The sequence below is a fragment of the Acomys russatus genome, chromosome 1 (genome assembly GCF_903995435.1).
Source record: "Acomys russatus chromosome 1, mAcoRus1.1, whole genome shotgun sequence".
NCBI lineage: Eukaryota > Metazoa > Chordata > Mammalia > Rodentia > Muridae > Acomys > Acomys russatus.
In genome coordinates, this window is record NC_067137.1 from 93,340,376 (window position 1) to 93,357,063 (window position 16,688).

The window sequence follows — 16,688 nt, forward strand, 5'->3', positions numbered from 1 at the left end:
ATATATATATATATATATATATATTTTTTTTTTTTTTTTTTTTTTTTTTTTTTTTTTTTGGGATAATGTGTAGGTTGTCTGCCAGAGCCAAAAGAAAATACTGGGTCCTGGAGTTGGAGTTAATCAGAGGTTATGCGCCTCCTGCTGTGGGTGCTGGGATGCAAACTCAAGACCTCTGCAAGAGCAGTACACACTCTCTCAGCCCCGTGTTGGGTTCTTTTAGAGTCTAGGCACCTAGTCTGGCCTTGCTTAGTGACCTTACTGCCTGAACCTTCCAAGTGTAGGTTTTGACCATTTGAAGCCAAGTGCAGGAATGGGGGCTAAAGGAGACACCCCCTCCCCCAACTTTGGCCAGTGAGGATCATTTGTTGCTACCTTAGCCAGAGCGTGTTTGGCAGAATGCTGGGGTTGGGGGAGGTGAAGACATTGGATCTGCATGCAGAACACTCTCCTGCATGGCGTCTGCACCTTTGGATTAGACGGGCAACACCTGCAAAGTGGAAACACTGGGGTGCTTTTGGGCAGAGACAGGGAGCCACAAAGCATCAACTAGACATGTGATGTCCCCAAGGAAGGATGAGTGGACATCCAAGGAGGGTGTCTTGGACAGGCACGGAGACAGGTGTCTGTTTCTCCAAGACAAGTGTAAGAATTCACCTGAGTATTTGTGGAGAAGATGTGGAAGGAGTTGAGTTATTCACGCGTCGTCGCGTCTCTTCTCTAGGACAGAGAGTTAGAATATCTGTCAATGGTGGGAGGGGACTACACTGGGAAAGTGCTAAAAGCAGACTTTTCAGGGAAGGCACGGGTGGCAGCCTCCCCAGTGACCGTTGTGAGCATGGTAGAGCTGCCAGGCAAGTGAGAGAGCACACAGCTGGGGTGTCTCATGTTCTCTGTTTCTCTTGTAGGGTCAGAAATGGATAGGAGCACCTGGCACAGTAAGCGAAGACGTGGGCGAAGCCGCCAGCACAGCCCGGCCCTCAGGCCGTGTGATTCTAGTGAGAGGCAAGTGTGCAAGTTCTGGGAGCCAGCTTTGCCCAGTGTTATTCTGGCGTTGTCCAGTACAGGGCTCACACATGCACTCCCCTCTCAGAATGAGTCAGCCATGGGGCCAGTAGGCTAGAAAGTGTGACATGTTACCATCAGCCCACTGCTCTGGGAAGTGAGGGCAAAGGCACCCTCTTTGCTTCACAGTAACCGGCCTCCGACCAGAGTGTCTGCTGCAACTGGAGACTTGGGAGAGGCAAAAAACATCTTTCTGGGACTATTGTCTAGTCTGAGTCCTGGGAAAGGACTTGTGTAAATATGGATAGTTAACATATATGTTGCTTATGCAAATTATGTAGTATATAAAATATCTACATACTATATACAAATCTTTGTGTGAACTACAAGTCCCCAGTGTAAACGTTTTCCACTTTGTTAATTATCCTGCACGAAGGAAGTGCGTTCTTATCTGAGTACAAAAGCCCCGCCCCTGCCCATCTCCACCTGGCCTTCTGGCTGTAAGTCTTCATGTCACCCTCAACAAGTTGCCCCCTCTTTACAACACATGTGCCAGGTCTTACCATATGTTAGTCCTACTCATATGGGGTGTGTGTGTGTGTGTGTGTGTGTGTGTGTGTGTGTGTGTGTGTGTACCACAGCATACATGTGAAAGTGAGGGACAGTTTGTAGGAATCAGTCCTTTTCTTTGCCATATGAGTCCTAAGGATCAAACTCAGGTCATCAGGCTTGTCCAAACACCTGTACCCACTCAGCTCTCTTGCCAACCCAGCCTTCCTTTAAAAATAGATAAATTTGGGCATGGTGAGATGATTCAGTGTGTACCAAGATGCAGCCATTGTGGAAGGAAAGAACTGACTTCCTCAAGTTGACCTTCACGTGTGTGCTTGCCCACACCCATACACATTTTTTAAATTTTTTTTTTAAATTTCCAAATATAAGGTCATGATGTCAAATATCAAGGTATTAGCACAAACAGCAACAAAACCCTTCAAAGATGACGGGAGAAAGAACAGAGCTGTGGCCCTGCGAGGTCTGCTTTCCCCTCTAAAAGTGCTCTCTCCCATAAGCCGCCCTGGCTTGACTGTATAAAAACCCTTACTGGGCTGTCTAGTCCTTGGAGCCCTCAGCACAGTGGGTCTCATTGGGTGTGAATCTCCGATTTGACCCACACTGTAGAAAGGTCAGCACTGCACCCAATGTTGGTCTGTTTTGTTAGGAGAGCCGTAGATATGTTTTTGGGTCCTTGGCCTTCCCCACAGGCCATAGTGGGTAGCAAGATATGCTCTGTCCCAGGCCAGTTTTGGCAGAGTGGGTTGGGAACCTGCTGGACACAGGCATCTTCTGGGCTCTGTGGAAAGAAAGGAGCAGCAGTCTTTGGGTGAGAAAGACCAACATTTGTCATGACACTTAATCCATCCTCCTGTTGATCACAGGTGGGCTGCCTCAGAAAGCTCTGGGCAGAAAAGGGAGAAAAAGCCATTTTCTTACAGCTGTGTATGGCATCGGTGTTAATGGCAGGCAGGCAGTTCTTTCCTTCCCTCGGGCTAGCTTTGCAAACTTCTTTTGTTGTGTGTGAGCAGAGGAATTCTCACCCTACATTCCAAGCTGTAATTGCCATAGAGCTGGCTGGTGGCTTTACTAACCCAGTGTGTCAGCCATGGCTCCACCCTAATATTACTGAGGTAATTATCTCTGTTCACAGAATCCCAGTTTCTCCATCTGTAAGGTTATCTAGCCAGATAAATTTAAACTCTTCTGCTCAGCTGGGCATGGTGCCACATATGCCTTTAATCCCAGCAGTCTGGGAGGCAGAGGCAGGCAGATAGATCTGAGTTTGAGGCCAGCCTGGTCTATAAAGCAATCTAGGACAGCCAAGACTACACAGAGAAATCCTGTCTTGACACACACCCCCACCAAAGTGACACTCTAAGCTGGCTTTGTAAGTGCTGCTAATTGGTCAGAGAGCCCACCTGGTAACATTCTTAGTGGCATAGATCTCTGGTTTCCTTTAACTCTGGAAAATTCCACAACTGTATCAACAGGTACAACACAAGGGCATCACAGGGCCCGCAAGATTCTGGCCACCCTGATGCTGAGTCCCTGTCAGCCTCGTCCAGCACAACTGCAGAATCTTCTGCGCCAGGTAGGTGGTAAGCTGGGTGGCTCCTGGTGTGCCTGAAGGAAAGAGAAAGCCTCATCTTGCCCTGGAGCAGGCAGTGAGTCTGTCCTGGCTGCCATTCCTCAGCCGGGGCCTACCTGTGTTACATTGCTCATTGGGGGAGTCAAGAGCCCAGTCTTTTTTGTTGTTGTTGTTGTTAGATTTATTTATTTTATTTATTGTATATGAGTGGTTTATATGCCAAAGAAGGCATCAGATCACATTATGGATGGTTGTGAGCCACCATGTGGTTGCTGGGAATTGAACTCAGGACCTCTGGAAGAGCAGGCGGTGCTCTTAACCACTGAGCGGTCTCTCTAGCCCCGAGAGCACAGTCTTGACTTGAGGGAATTCTAGAAGCAAACTGATCCACTGAAGGAAGGAGCCAAGTGTTGGGAACAATGATTCTGGGGCAGATGGTCCCCCCAGTGCAGAACTCATTGAGTGACCGTGACTGTTGCTCAGCCAGCAGAAAGGACACACGGAGTCCTTATTATTATCAGGTGTGTCTGTGTTTTAATTTAGTCAGTTGAATTCTTTTCCTAAAGACCTTCCAGGTTTTTACTTCGACCCTGAAAAGAACCGCTACTTCCGCTTGCTCCCCGGTCATAACAACTGCAACCCCCTCACGAAGGAAGGCATCCGGTACAAGGAGATGGAGACCCGAAGGCTGCAGCTGCTGCAGCAAGAGGACAAGCACAGAAAGGTGGGTTACCTGGTGCCCCCCTCCCCCAACAGCAGCCCTCTGCCGCTGAAAGCAGGCAGCCAGTCAGATGCCCTGTGACATCCCGTGAAAGGATGTCAGACACGATGCTGTCAGAAATTCCATGGCAGGGAAGTGATGAAGAAAGGAGCAGGCAAGAGACGCCATTTCCTACCCCTTTTTCTGTTTGCTGACATAGACCTTGGCACCTGCTTGCTCGGCATGCCCTCAGCCTGTTGCCTGTCCTGGAGCCTGCACAGGTGTGGCACAGCCTCCAGCAAACCCCCAGTGCTGCCTGGTGGTGGATTTCCCTTCCTAGCCCTGAGGGGAGACTCTCAGAGGACACCATCACACTTTATTCACTGGATTTCTAAATACTTCTGTCACCCAAACCACAGCACAAAGAAATTCCCAGTGGCTTTTTGTTTTTTGTCTTTCGGGCAAGATCTCTCATAACTCAAGTTGGGTCATGAAAGACTTGAAAGCACTAAGTGTCCAGGGATGGCTCTGAACTAATGTCCAGGACCCACCTCCCCAATGCTGGAATTCCAGGTCTTTGTCACCAAGAATTCACTGAATCTTCCTGTTTTGTTTTGAATTTATAAATTTAGAAAATTACCAGAATGGGATTTAATGCATCTTCCATCCTACGAAAAAACCAGCTGGGTTTTCTCAACTTCACCAGTTACTGTCGGTAAGGCGATACCTTATTTTGTCTTGAATGTTCTTTCCTGTCCTTATTTCTGTAGTCCACAAGTTAGTCAGGAGAGACCCTGTTCTGTCTGTGAGGAGCCTTCATTTTGCTGTCTGCCTTCCACGTCTTAAACAGCCCTGAGTAGCTGCTGTTCTCCTCAACAAGGGGCGGAGAGTCCTGGGAGCCTAGTGAAAGGAGAAGGGATTTATGTAGAAATGACTCAGGACTCTGTGGTCCTTACAGTAGCTGCATCCCTGAGGCCCCTTCTGGTGATGCAGATGGCAGTAAGTGAATGTGGTCGTACTCGGCTTCATAGGAAGGCTTGTGATGGGAATCGGGGCTGTAGCTCAGTGTAAAATCATATTTGCGGGGCCTGGAGAGATGGCTCAGAGGGTTAAGACTGCTCTTCCAGAAGTCCTGAGTACAATTCCTAGCAACCACATGATGGCTGACAGTTATCTAAAATGAGATCTGGTGCCCTCTTCTGGCGTGCAGGCACACATGCAGGCAGATTACTGTATAAGTAATAAATCTTTACAAGAAAAAAAAAGATGTTATTAGAGTCATACTTGCTCACATGCCTGATTCAAGCCCCAATATTTCCAAAAGGAACTACTACTTTCGTGATGTCTGCTCTAATTCTAGCTAGGTTTGGAAAGATAGTTGATCACTCCCTCTCGTTCTCTAAAGAGAAAATTGAAGTTCAGAATGGAGCCACTTGCTCTGGGTAAAAACAGAAACAGGGTGTGCCTGACCCCAGGCGCTGATCCCAGCTCCCGCCCTCTGCTTCCTTGACATGCATGTGAGCTAGGCCGGTGCCTGCTTCAGGGAAGGCCAGCTGTGTAGGCGTGGGTAGCACACAGCCTCCCGTATTCCCCCCAAGAGGGGAGAAGAGTCTCTTCTGCTTGAACTGGAGCGGAAGCTGCTGTGGAAGACAAAAGGGGCAGGGGGGCTGCACATCTGGGCTCTTCTAGTCCACCCTGTGCCCTTCGGCAGCTTGTTCATCCCAAGGGAATGTGTGTACTGGGTGACTGAAGGCAATCCCTCTTGAGTCCGGGTGCCTCTTTGATTTGGGGAAGAGCTACCCAGTCATTCAGCATTGTGATTGAGAGCTGCTGTGGAGATGGGTGCGGATCAGACGGACTCCCAGGTGTCGACACATGGGCTCCTTGCTATGTGGCCCAGACTGGCCTTGAGCTTCCGAACTCAAGTCATCTTCCCGCGGAGCTGGTTCCACACGAGTTTACCCCTGCCTCAGGCTTCCCTGTCTAGCTGTGGTCTCCATGCCCTCTCTCTGTTTCTGTTTCCCTCTTCAGGTTAGCCCATGAGCTTCGGGTGAGCTGCATGGAGAGGAGGAAGGTGGAGATCCAGACCTCAGATCCATCTGCGCTGGCGAGTGATCGCTTTAACTTCATCCTGGTGGGTGAGCCGTGTCTGTGGGGGTCGGGCATAGCTTAGGGTTAGCGTTCACTAAGTCTGGCTGACAAGCTGATTATTGTGAAAATGGGTGTCTTCCTTTCAGTTTGGTGGGGGGTTGTTGGTGGTGGTAGTGGGGTGTGTGTGTGTCTGTGTGTGTCTCCCCATCACTCACTCTTCATTCCTGTCCTGTGACATAAACCTGGGTCTAGCCACATGCTGGCTGTGGTGTGAACAGGCTCCATATGCCCTCAGCTGCAGCACCGTGAGTTCCTTGTTTCAATGCCCTGACCTTAGTGCCAGGGCTGGCATGCCTCCATCACATTGTTTGTAGCAAGTTGAAAGTCTCTTTTTATTGAGACCTGGGCTGGAAATCATAACCAACTGCTAGAGCCTGGGGCCTGTGGAACACTGTCATGGAGCCAGAGCATGCCCTGCACATGAGGGATCCTCCCTCTCCATGGGCCTCCTGAGTGCTTGGCTTGCCAGGAAGGCCAAATCCTTCCTGGAGTAAAGGGAAAGCCTTGAAGACTGAGGCTAGACCATGGAAGCAGTGATCTGCTGGAGGATGGGAGACTAAAGCCACAAAGTGACACTTGAGGGAGATATGAGGCCTCCTGGCCTAGGAGACCTTGACAGCAGAGCCTATCTCTGAAGGAAGTACTGGGGTCAGGCCCAGAATCCGCTGCTGCTGCTGCGGATGATAGCCTTCCACGTTTCATTCTCATTGATGGGAGGTTCATCCAGGCACGTGACCCCTCAAACTTGGAGAGTAGGAGGGATTTCACCAGCATGTATGTCTATGTCTGTGTGTCTGGTTTTTTGTTTTTTATTTTTACAGATTTATTTATGTATATAGTGCTCATAGATAGTTGAGTGTCACTATATGATTGCTGGGAATTGAACTCAGGACCTTTAGAATAATAGCCAGTGCTCTTAACCTCTGAACCATCTCTCCAGCTCCTGTGTGTGTCTGTGTGTGTGTTTGTGTCACACTTGTGCACAGGAACAGTTACATATGAAAAAATATACACATGGAAATTTTAGTTTAAAATAACAATGTTAAAAATAAGTAAATAACAATGTTGCCAGGCATGGTGGCACACACCTTTAATCTCAGCACTCTGGGAAGCAGAGGCAGACAGATCGCCTTGAGTTGGAGGCCAGCCTGGTCTACAACACAAGTCCAAGACAGCCAAGGCTACACAGAGAAACCCTGTCTCAAGAAACAAAACAAGGGGTTGGAGAAATGGCTCAGTGGTTAAAAGCACTGGCTGTTCTTCTAGAGGACCTGGGTTCAATTCCCAGCACCCACATGGCAGCTCACAACTGTCTTAACTCCAGTTCCAGAGGATCTTGCACCATCACAGACAGACAGACAGACAGACATGCAGGCAAGACACCAATGCACATACAAAAAAAATAAATCTTTTTTTATAGAAGTGAAAATAAATAAAACATAAAACAACAATGTTATGTTTTTGTTCAGAGTTCTATAAAAGAGAGTTTACTGGGTGGGGGTTTTTGAGACAAGGGAACTTTGTACCCCTGATTGGCCTCAAACTCAGTTCTCCTGCCATAGTTAGCTTCCTGAGTGTTGGGATTACAGGCAGTGTGATGTGTTTGTAAGTTGTGTACCTGATTGAGAACTCACAGAGCTCTTCGTGGCTTTCATCGTGGCCACATGCTTTAGTCTTCTTGGCCAACACTGGCTCAGTTCTAAGGTGCTCACTAAGAGCACCAGACTTCTGGCCATGCTCTCTTTGCCACCTTCATCAGTGCCTCAGAAATAGCAGGGCTGCCACTGTGAGCTTTGCTGGAGATCACTAGAAGGGAGCAGGAGCTAAGTTAGGTCCCTGCCATCATATTCCCTCAAGAAGAGGAGCTGAGGCAGCCCACAAGGCTCAGGCCGAGAGATCACTGGCAGCCTCTTTCCCTCCAGGCAGATACTAACAGTGATCGCCTCTTCACCGTGAATGATGTCAAAATCGGAGGCTCCAAGTACGGCATCATCAGCCTGCAGGGTCTGAAGGCGCCCACATTCACGGTGCACATGCACGAAAACCTGTACTTCACCAACAGGAAGGTATGTCCTGGCTCCGCCCTCGTAGCCCTCTTGCCTTTGGTCCTCGGATCCTGTGGTAGTTGTCTAAGTTCAGAGAGGGGAAGGAGAAAGAGCATTTGAAGGATGCAGGAATTGCTGTCTCACCTTTCCAAGGGAAAGTCCTGAGAGCCCAGAAGAAGAGGAAGGCCCAGAGCATCGTTAAAGTGGGGAGGGTGGGCTCAGGATATTCTGCTCTGAAGGGTCAGACTTGATCTCAAGGGCCGTGGTTCCTGGAATGTGGGCTGCAGTGATCATAGCCCAGGTGGGGTCCTCTCCTGTGCATCCCAAAAAGTCAGGTGCTCTCTATTGAAGAACAGCCTTTACATTGCATCCAAGAGGCTATGACTTCCTCCTCAGCAGGGACATGAGCCCTAAGATAGATACTGCTGAAAATGGCTTAGAGAGCTTAGTGTGGTAGCTATAATCTTACTCAGAGCACAGGAGGCTGAGATGAAGGGTCGCCATTTGCTTAAGGTTAGCCTGAGCTACAAGGTGAGCCTCGCCATTTTGTTTTTCTGTCTCAGAGCGGGCAGAGAAAGGAAAGAAAGAAAGAAAACCCCTAGTGGGTGAAGCAAGACACAGGACACTTTTGGTTAAGAGTTAGGCCTGTCTCCTGGCCCTGTGAAAATAAAGAACTCAGGTCTCGCTTGGGAGGAGGGTGTTGCCAGACAGCGTAGCACAGCACCCATGCTGGTATGCAGGGCCTGCAGCTTGGAGTCCTTCCAGTCCCTCTCACGGGCCAACATGTCTGAGCAGGGAGCTCCACTATCCTCAGAATGCTCCTTCGAGACCATTTATGAGCAAAATCTGAAGAAAGAAGTCACATCAGGTTAAGAGCTTTACATTCAGCAGGGGTGACATTTGTCTGTGTCCCTGTGAGTCTTTTCTTTAATTTTAAGGTATGTGTGCATACACACTTGTGCACATACATGTGTCTGTGTGTGTCCAGAAGAGGGAGTCCCTCTGGTGCTGGGACCCAAACTCAGGTCCTCTGTAGAAGCAGCAAGGGCTGGGCCATCTCTCCAGCCCCTACCAGCAGTTCTCTAGAAAAGCATTTTACCGTTCTCCGTGAACAGCAGACAACCTCGTCATTCCTGCTTCTCTCCAGGTGAACTCGATGTGCTGGGCCTCCCTCAATCACTTGGATTCCCACATTCTGTATCCTTTGGCAGGTGAATAGGATCACTGGACAACCATGGTCTGATTGACCTGAGCATCTGTGGGCATGGCCAAGGGGTGGGCCATTCTGTATCGCCTCACTGTACCTGGGTCCATAGCAAGAGTCTCCATAAGTAGCTGAGGTCCAGAGGTGGCGACTTCTGGGATGATGATCAAGTTCCCATGTACCAGACATCTGGACCTTGATGTGTAATTGCACTGGGCTCCAGACCCCATCTGCTCCTCCACTGACATGCAGCTTCAGACTCTCAGGTCACCAGACAGACCCAGCATCCCTGCCAGGGGAGTCAGTGCTTTGGTGAGGGAATAAAGTAGAAAGGATTTTCACAGCCCTAAGAAGGCGCCCTCCCACCCTGGTGTGAGAAAGCAATGATCGGGGAACACTGAGAAAGCCATGGAGGGAGTTCTGACCCTGAGCACAAGGCTACATCTTAGGACCTGTGGCTGTAGAACAGCCTGGTTTCTGCCTTCTGAGAGCCAGCAGGGCTTTTCTTCAGGGACATCGTAGCCCACTGTGATGTTACCTGGGCTTTCTATGTAAGATTTGTTTCACACACATAATCATGAAACTATTGTTGGTTCATTCTCATAGCTAGTGAGTTATTATTATTATTATTATTTTTAGACAAGGTGTAGCCTTGGCTATCCTGGAACTCACTCTGTAGACCAGGCTGGCCTCAAACTCACAGAGATCTGCTTGCTTCTGCCTCCCTGAGGCTAGTGAGTTCTCTCTCTCTTCTCTCTCTCTCTCTTTTTCCTTTGAGACAGGGTTTCTCTGTGTAGCCTTGGCCATCCTGGACTTTGTAGACCAGGCTGGCCTTGAACTCACAGTGATCCACCTGCCTCTGGGATTAAAGGTATGTGCCATCACACCTGGCTGGCTGGTGAGTTCTTAAGCCTGCATGCTGTCATGGAACTTGATACTTAGTTTATTATGTGCACAGGCAAATACATGTGTAGGCATGTTGTAACACGGCCTCAACAGACTCAAGTCACCTGGAAAACCCGACTTCTCTGTAGAAGATGGGAAATAGACTGCAAGGGACTAAGAGCTTTTAACTGTGCCTATGACATGAGGTTCCTGAAGAGACTGTAACTGAATGTGGCAAGTGTAAAAACTGTTAAGCTGGAAGTGTTCTCTGCCCTACTTTGTGTTTTATGACTTCTTGAAGGATACTGACACCTATTCTCCCAGAGGGTGGCCCTGTCCATACCTGACTGTCCTTAACAGATTTTGTTCCAGGTTGTGCCTCATGGGCCTTGCAGAGACGCCCGGCTGCGCCACCTTGCTCCCAGCGTCACTGTTTGTCAGCAGTCACCAAGGTACGGAGGCCTTTCCTTGACCTTGGATTTGCCCTCTCTCCCTGAGATTCTCATGGAGATACGGGTGCCAGAAGCTGGGCTGACCCCAGTTCAGCACATGCGGTAGGATGGGCAGCACTGAGGGAAAGTTCCCAAAGTCTACCTCAGGACCACTGCAGCTTAGAGTTTGCAGCTCTTTTGAGACAGGGTTTCTCTGTGTTACCCTTGGCGTCCTGGACTCACTTTTGTAGACCAGGCTGGCCTCAAACTCACAGAGATCCATCTGCCTCTGCCTCCCAAATGCTGGGATTAAAGGCGTGCGCCACCATGCCCAGCAAGTTTGCAGTTCTTTATAAACGCTTTGATTTCAGCAACCAGAGCAGAGTGTACACAAGCAGCCAATGCAAGACATGTCAACATTAGCTTGGGCTACCATAGCAACCCTTCAGAAGGCATTGACGCAGCTCCCATGTGTGATAGGAGTACTGGCTGGCTGGAAGAGGTTTGCTCCTTCCGGCAGACTTGTGCATGCTGTCTTCAGACTTTGAGATAGTTGAGATCTGCGGGATGGGGTCAACTCCAAGAGTGCAGACTCCAGGCAGAGCAGGCCCAAAGCACAGCTACTGCACTCGCACACTCAAGCACATTGCTCAAGCTCTGGGAGGTGGAGGCAACAGCCACCCTAAGCAGGCTCCTCACAGAAGTAGATGAGGCCCTCAGCATTGACCCCATGGGCATCTCACTGCCCAACACCATGCAAGGCTTATGTCTTAGCACTTCACGGATAAGGAAACTGAAGTAAAGAATGGGTCAAGGGCGCTGGAGATGGCTCAGCGGTTAAGAGCACTGGCTGTTCTTCCAGAGGTCCTGAGTTCAATTCCCAGCAGCCACATGGTAGCTCAGAACTATCTATAATGAATGGTGCCCTCTTCTGGCCTGCAGGCAGAACAATATATATGTATCTTTAAAAAGAATGGGTCAGGATTCGCCCCACAAAACTAGTTTTTTTTTTTAAGTGTTAGAAGTCAAAAGACACGCAATGAGGATGAACACTGGCATGGGATGAGAAGGCGGCTTCCAGGATACTGGTGTGTCGTAGTTCCTGGCTTGACTGGAGGGCACATGGCTGGATTTACCCCTTGAGTGTGTTCTGTTGGTTCATAGTTTTCCGTGTTTGACTTGAGCGTACTGTTGGTGTTGCACAGCGCCCCTGTAACAGTTGGTAGTGCTTGAATGCCACAGTCTGAACTGTGACCATGACTTGTTCCTTGGGCAGACATCTGAGCTCAGTCATTGTCTAGTTACCACAAGGTCCAGTCAAGGTCCCTCCCTGTCTTGCCCTGGAGTCCTGGGGCTAGGAGTCCAGCGGTGTGAGGTAGCTCTAGGGTGGGAGCCATCACTCCTGCTGTCTTTCTGTTGTAACCCCACCACTGCCACTTTGGAGCTGCTTCCGCATGACCTCGTCAGATCCCAGGCCCTTCCCAAAGGCCCCATCTCTGAAGTGCGTCAGCATATGACTTGGGGGTAATCACTGCAGGTGTGGACTCTGGGAAACACCTAGACCACAGCTGACCTCAGAACAGCTTTTCCCCTAGGTATCCCAAATCTGCTGGCTGCCCACCCGACAACATGGAGACATGTTCCTCAGCCTAGAAGGCAGCGTTTTACTTTGTTTCTCTTAGCAGGCACAGACCAGCCTGGCATGCTCTGCAGTTTCCGAATCCCTGGTGCCTGGTCCTGTGCCTGGTCCTTGAACGTCCAGGCAAGTAACTGCTTCAGTACAGGTGAGCTATGGCCACTTCCCTGGGTGGCCAGTTCAGAACAGCACAAACCGTAAGACCGCACTTAGCAGTTCTTCTTCCCCAGGCTCCAAGCATCCCTGGTCTCAGGGACCCATTTCTTGTCTCCACTAGGTTTGTCTCGGAGGGTCCTGTTGACCAACGTGGTGACAGGACATCGGCAGTCATATGGGACCAACAGTGATGTCTTGGCCCAGCAGTTTGCAGTCAAGGTCAGCTGGACTTGGAAGAACATAATAGAACATTCCTTAGAATGGAATGTTTGTAGGAGTGAAACTGGGTTTCCCTGGTATAGTATCTAGGCCGCTGCCTCTTTTACAAGGGAAAAAAAAGCGTGGGAAAGGTCACTGAGCCACTTTGTTTAGTTTGTTTGGGGTTTTTTGTTATTATTGGTTGGTGTTTTGTTTTGATTTGGTTTTCTTGAGGCAGTCTTACTGTGTAGCCATGGCTGACCTGGAGCTCACTGTGTAAACTACGCTGGCCTTGAATTCACAAAGGTCCCTCGGCCTCCAGAGAGCTGAGATTAAAGGTATGAGTCACGAGGCCCAGCAGGATTAATAGGCTGCTCTGAGAATGGGTCTGAGCTGAGCAAATGTTGGCTGATACAGAGCTATCTCCCAAGCTCTTTAGCCAGTTTTCTGTTTAAATGAGTTGTTAGCATCTCTTGAATATTGGATTAGACAGAAGGAAAGCCCAGGTTTAAAATTCTAGGTTGGGACTATGGATGGAGCTCACTGGCAGGGTATCTGCCTAACATTTTTCATCCTTGGAGACACAAAAATAGAATGTTTAGCTCTAATGCTGATTCACACACATTTAAAACTAAATTGTCATCATTACTGTATTTCAAAGACTCACTTAGCGAGAAATGTTATTTTTCTGCCAGGTGTGGAATCCTAGCACTTGGGAGACAGAGGAAGGCGGATCTCTGTGAGTTCGAGGCCAGCCTAGTCTGCAAAGAGATTCTAGGACAGCCAAAGCTACATAGAAACCCTGTCTTGAAAAACCAAAAAAAGAAAGAAAGAAAGTGCTATCTTTCCTTAAAAGCCGTGGAGAAGGGAGTCAACTGAGCTGTGTTGGGCAGGAGCAGAGCTCACAGTTTATAACCTCATCCACTGTACACTTCACCCAGCTATCTGCCCTCACCACCAGCCCATCACCTCAGATCTCACCAAAGCCTTAGTGGATACAGGGAGACATCACTTGGGCCCAGAAAAAACACCTGAGGGACAATGGAGCTATCTCCATACACCTATAGGCTCACTACAGGCGACACTGGAGGAGGCACGGGTTTACATCTTCTCACAAGAACTCGGCCTCCCATCTAACTCCCAAACTGCTACCAACCCTAATGCCAGGACATGCCCTCCCAGCCTTAGGGACAGGTGGTAAAAACTGGGCGCTGCCCCTTTCTCCACAGACTCCTTTGCTGTTTAATGGTTGCCGTTCTGGTGAGATCTTTGCCATTGACCTGCGTTCTCCAAGTCAAGCCAATAGCTGGAAGACCACGCAAATTTTCCATGACTCAGCAGTGACCTCTGTGCGTGTCCTCAAGGAGGAGCAATATGTGCTGGCATCAGACATGGCTGGAAAGGTAGGATTTACTGACTTCCAGGCCTCAGGATGGCAGGGTGCAGTTACCACACAGAGGAATTCTGTAAGAGAGCCTGGTACCAAGACACCAGGGTGCAGGCCTAACCTTCAGCTCCTTTGCTGCTCCACTTGAGAATCTTGCCAGAGTGCAGAAGGGCCTCTGGCTCTGTTGGACCTGAGGCTTAGGAGTTAGAGGTACCCGTCTTCATACTACGAAAAGGCCACTGAGATCCCCTCGCCCTTCCAGCCTCACACTAACCCTTTGTGCTTCTCTCTACAGATCAGGCTGTGGGACCTACGGGCCACTAAGTGTGTGAGGCAGTATGAAGGTCACGTGAATGAGTATGCCTACTTGCCCCTACATGTGCACGAGGAGGAAGGGATCCTGGTGGCAGGTGTGTAGGGAAAGGGGGATCCACCAGGTGCTCCCTGTAAGGGCTCTCACATCTTAAAGCAGTAGAGGGAGAGAGAGTGGTAAATAACAGGAATCATGGACAATTGAGATAGCAACAGGTAGCCACTGACAGCCCTCTGTCACCATGACAGTGGCAGGCATCACCTCAGAAACAGGCAGCTGAGGAACAGAAGACAAGGCAGCTGAGGATTGAGCTGAACATTGGGCCTCTTTGAGTAACAGGTTCCATCAGGCACCACCTGGCCTAAAAGCTGTCCATTCTGCTCATCTTCTCTGACGTGCTCGGATCTTGGCCCTTTAGCATACCTGTGACCTGTGACGGAGCGGCAGCCATCTGGCCTAAGCCCCAAAGGGGTTAAATGGACTACAGATTGTACTGTTTCCAGGCAAGAACACAGAAATCTGTTTCTACATACAGAACAGTGGGCGCTTGACATGTTCTGCCTTCCCAAAGCGTCACGTGTGCTAGGGCTTGCTCCTAAAGAGATACTCAAGTCTTCAGCCCAGCAGTGTCCATGTGCTGGACAGTAAAGATAACCCTTGCTGAGCGGCAGGCACAGGCATCTGCCCGGCTGCCACAGTGAGCCACAGCCCCACATACGTCATCTGCAAAGGCAGCACCGTGGCCTAGAGTCACCAAGGGATCACTTGGAATGCGACTACCGCCCCACAGATCTATCTGTAGGAGCACATGGGATCTGGGCACCTAATGGTGCGACATCACTCAGAACTTGGGAGTCCTGCAGACTTTAATTGTTAGGGTGTAATAAAGTCGAGAAGTCCTCCTGGCTAGTTTTGTCATCAAAAGGAACACAGTTGCCTGGCATCTAGATCAGGTGACTGGGGACTCTCATTTGAGAAGCGTAAGCCAAGGTGGTGGCTGGGCCACTGCTGTGTCACAGCCAGCCAGCCCATCCTTCTCACTTTGAACACCTGCAGCTAGTTAGGGTTCTGAAACGGACCAACTCAGTCTTTTTTTTTTTTTTTAATATTTTATTTAACTTTAATCTGTGTACACTGGTGTAAGGATGTCAGATCTTGGAGTTACAGACAGTTGTGAGCTGCCATGTGGGTACTGGGAATTGAACCCGGGTCCTTCGGAAGAGCAGGCAGTGCTCTTTAACCACTGAGCCATCTCTCCAGCCCCCAACTCATAGTCTTAATTTTAAGAAATACATTAGCAGAAATACTTCCCCCACTGCCCCCACCCAGGCAGTGTTCTCAACCTTCCCAATGTTGCGATGAGACCCTCTGACACAGTTCCTCATGTTGTGCTGACCCCTCAGCCATAAAACTATTTCCACTGTTACTTCATAACTAATTTTGCTACTGTTATGAATCGTAAATATCTGTGTTTTCTTCTGTATAGCCCTGGCTGCCCTGGACTCACTGTAGACTAGGCTGACCTTGAACTCAGAAATCTGCCTGCCTCTGCCTCCCAAGTACTGGGATTAAGTGTTCACCACCACTACCGCCAGAATCTGTTTTCTGATGGTCTTAGGTGACCCCAGTGAAAGAGTCATTGAACCCCCACAAGACTCTTGACCCACTGGTTAAGAACTACTGCACCATGCAGCTGGGCATGGTGGCACACACCTTTAATCCCAGCACTCGGGAGGCAGAGGCAGGTGGATCTCTGTGAGTTCGAGGCCAGGCTGGTCTACCAAGTGAGCCTAGGATAGCCAATGCTACACAGAGAAACCCTGTCTTGAAAAACAAAAATAAGAACTACTGCACCAGTGGGTTTGTGTTCGGGCTTAGTGTCATCACATTCGGCCCTGAGAGATCCCGAGAAGCCATGTCTACACCAGAACTTCCTTTGCCTTCTGTCTGACCTGCTGTGCTGTCTTCCCTCTTTCCTAGTGGGCCAAGACTGCTACACAAGAATCTGGAGCCTGCATGATGCCCAGCTGCTCAGAACCATACCTTCCCCATACCCAACATCCAAGGCCAACATTCCCAGTGTGGCCTTCTCTCCTCAGCTCGGGGGTCCCCAGGGAGCTCCAGGGCTGCTCATGGCTGTCCAGCAGGACCTTTACTGTTTCTCCTACAACTCCTCTTCCCCAGGCAGCCTGGGGGAAGGCAGGTGGGAATGAGTGGCAGCAGCTCTGTTTCTAATGACATTGTAAGCGGTGCTTGGAGTTCAGATGGAGTTCTTCAGCTTCAGCGGGCAGAGCGCAAAGTGGCTGACACGGGCGGCTGGAGAGATGACTCAGTGGTTAAGCTTTGGCTGCTCTTCTGGAGGATCCAGGTTTGACTCCCAGCACCCATGGCAGCTCACAGCCATCTCAAACTCCAGCATCCTCTACTGGCCTCG

At 49.6% G+C, this 16,688-nt stretch overlaps 1 protein-coding gene across 2 annotated transcripts; it reads left to right on the plus strand.

Moving 5' to 3' along the window:
- The first annotated feature begins 904 nt into the window (after positions 1-904).
- On the plus strand, positions 905-16,546 carry Dcaf4 (DDB1 and CUL4 associated factor 4). 2 transcript variants are annotated; one of them, XM_051148714.1, is made up of 13 exons: positions 905-1,005; positions 3,051-3,151; positions 3,715-3,872; positions 4,481-4,563; positions 5,880-5,982; positions 7,922-8,065; positions 9,192-9,241; positions 10,506-10,585; positions 12,247-12,348; positions 12,478-12,575; positions 13,784-13,957; positions 14,237-14,351; positions 16,235-16,546. In XM_051148714.1, the coding sequence occupies exons 1-13, from the start codon at positions 917-919 to the stop codon at positions 16,465-16,467; spliced, it is 1,530 nt and encodes a 509-aa protein (XP_051004671.1). In that variant the 5' UTR covers positions 905-916; the 3' UTR covers positions 16,468-16,546. The 2 variants fall into 2 exon arrangements, with proteins under 2 accessions (XP_051004671.1, XP_051004678.1); XM_051148721.1 differs by having other exon boundaries at positions 917-1,005; positions 12,250-12,348.
- Positions 16,547-16,688: the final 142 nt, after the last annotated feature.

Bases quoted from the DNA above. Each gene is read 5' to 3' on its own strand.
- Dcaf4 (XM_051148714.1), top strand. From the start codon at position 917: ATGGATAGGAGCACCTGGCACAGTAAGCGAAGACGTGGGCGAAGCCGC. The intron at 3,152-3,714 runs GTAGGTGGTAAG...CTTTTCCTAAAG, and splicing joins TGCAGAATCTTCTGCGCCAG to ACCTTCCAGGTTTTTACTTC. The intron at 4,564-5,879 runs GTAAGGCGATAC...TTCCCTCTTCAG, and splicing joins AACTTCACCAGTTACTGTCG to GTTAGCCCATGAGCTTCGGG.